At 17.1% G+C, this 2,468-nt stretch overlaps 1 protein-coding gene across 1 annotated transcript; it reads left to right on the top strand.

Moving 5' to 3' along the window:
* Window positions 1–330: 330 nt before the first annotated feature.
* PGAL8A_00341200 (conserved Plasmodium protein, unknown function) lies at window positions 331–2,184 on the top strand (the record flags this gene model as incomplete). Its single annotated transcript, XM_028672448.1, has 1 exon — window positions 331–2,184. The coding sequence occupies one exon, from the start codon at window positions 331–333 to the stop codon at window positions 2,182–2,184; it is 1,854 nt and encodes a 617-aa protein (XP_028528999.1).
* Between the last annotated feature and the right edge of the window lie 284 nt (window positions 2,185–2,468).

Genomic DNA, 2,468 nt, shown 5'->3' with positions numbered 1-2,468 from the left:
ATAAAAAAATTAAAAAAAAAAAAAAAAAAAAAAAAAAAAAAAAGAAAGATTAAAAGTGTAATAAAAAAAATAAAAAAAGATGAATGTTAAAAAAAAGAGAAAAATAGTGTATGTTAAAAAAATAAATTTATAAAATTATAATAAATAAATATAAAAATATATTTATAAAAAAAAAAAAAAATAAATGTAAAATACAAAATATGAGTAAAGGAGTAAAAGAAGATATAATTATAAAAGTTGTGAATTATATCTTTTTTTTTTTTTTTTTTTTAATAAGCACATGTTAAGAAAAAAAAAAAAAAAAAAAAAAAATTTAAATAAAAAAACACAATGGTACTTTTATATAGAAACAGTATATTAAGAAATTTGTTAAAAATAAATAATAGAATTATAATTTATAATAAATATTTAGAGAATGTAAATATATGTAGTATGATTAAAAAGAATTATGGTATTTCAACAAATCAAATTACAAAAGATATTAGTAATGAAGAAATAATTAAACATATGAAAAGCGAATATGATATTAACTCGGATTTAATTGATTTAAATATAAAAAAAACTAATGAGAAAGATATTTATGAAATAAGTAATAGATGGAGTAGTTTCTTTAAATGTGAAAAAAGTTTATATAATATAATAAATAAATACTTAAAGACAAACAAGATTGATAATTTTTTACATAAATATTTAAATTTCATGAATAGTGATGAATTAAAAAAAGTAGAGGACTGTAAAAATAAAAATAATTATGAAACAGAAGAAGAAATTAAAAATATATTAATATATATAATGGCTTTTTATTATAAAAATGTTCGTGATTTTAATATAATATCTTTATTAAGTGAAAATTTAATAAAGTTACTAAAAAAATTAAATTCTGATTATCAAAATAAGCATTTAATTTTTACAATTTTCGAAGTATATAATTATATAAATGCTATGAACGATGAGTTATTTTCTATTCTTTTTGATATATTAAATAATTATTATGTAACCTCAAAAATAGAAAATATAAATGATGATGAAATTTTACTTATTTTAAAGACGCTTTATAATCAAAAGTATAAAAACCATTTGATAGTTAACCAAATTATAAATTATATAAAAAATTCTTCTAATTTAAATTCAGATATTTTAGTAAATTCTTTTTATTATTTATCTTTACTATCAAGAATGGATATTCCTTTAATTAATAAAATTCATACTCATATATTTTATGTAAATAACGATAAAAAAAACCCACAATGTATTAAAGAAAATAAAGGAGAACCTATTAAAGAAAAATTCTCAAATAAACTAGAAAGTGAAGATGTCATAGAAAAAAATAATAAGAAAGAAAATATTACGAATAATATAAACATAGAAAAAAAAAAATTGGAAAATGAGAATAAAGAAACAGAAGAAATTGATTTAAATAATATTGATAATTTTGATGATATAAAATTAAAAATAAATTTATCAGCAAGTTGTTGTTCAAAATTAATATATGCCTATTTTGCTTTGGGTGAAGATTACATAAATTGGTTTATCATTTATAAATTACTTTTAATACTTTGTGAAAATTTAAAGGATGAAAACATTTTAAAAAAAGAAAAGAAAATGCATGAAAGATTATGCGTTATCAGGAGTTATTTAAGATATTCTAAAAGAAATTTTTATAACAGCTTACCAAAAGATGTAAGAAAAAAGTTAAAGGAAGTGTGTATTTTGGATAATAATGAAAAAAAAGTGAATGAAAGAAATTTTGTAGAAAAATTATCATGGCATTTAAAGAAACTTCGCATTCCGCATATTAAGAATGCATATAAAGGAGGAATCATATTTGATATATTAGAAAAAGATCAAAAACTAGTGTGGTTATGTTTTTCATATCACCATTATTACGTAAAAACAATTGATTTAACTAATGAAAAATTGTTACATATTAATATAATTAAATCGATGAACTATAAAGTTGCAAAAATACATTACTACCAATTCTCTAGAATGAAAGCTAGAAGAACTAGATTTGAATATATAAGAATGTGTAGATATTACACTTTACGTGATAGAAGAAATTTTGATGATGAATTTGAAGGATGGAACTTACCTTACATTAATTGGTATCATAAAAAAAATAAAAATATTCATATATCAAATTATTTTTATAATTATAAACCAATATCAGAATTGAGTTATTAGAACTTACAAACTTTTTTAAGGAAACATGTTTTTATTATATTTAATTTTTAGGAATTTTCCTTTTGTTTTTTTTTAAAAAAAATTTACTTACAATCTATTAATGAACTTTGTTTTCTAATCATACTTTCATTTTTATAATTTCATTTCGTTTTTTTATATTAAATTTATTTTATTTTATTTAATATTTTTATTGCTTTTTAATTTTTTCTTTTTTTAATTTTTACTATTTTATCTAATTTTGCTCTTTTTTTTTTTTTTTTTTTTTTTTTTTTTTTTCAAAAAGT

Source organism: Plasmodium gallinaceum (genome assembly GCF_900005855.1).
Source record: "Plasmodium gallinaceum strain 8A genome assembly, contig: PGAL8A_v1_98, whole genome shotgun sequence".
NCBI lineage: Eukaryota > Apicomplexa > Aconoidasida > Haemosporida > Plasmodiidae > Plasmodium > Plasmodium gallinaceum.
Note: the sequence above shows the minus strand (reverse complement) of the source record. Positions and strands in the feature narration are given on the sequence as shown.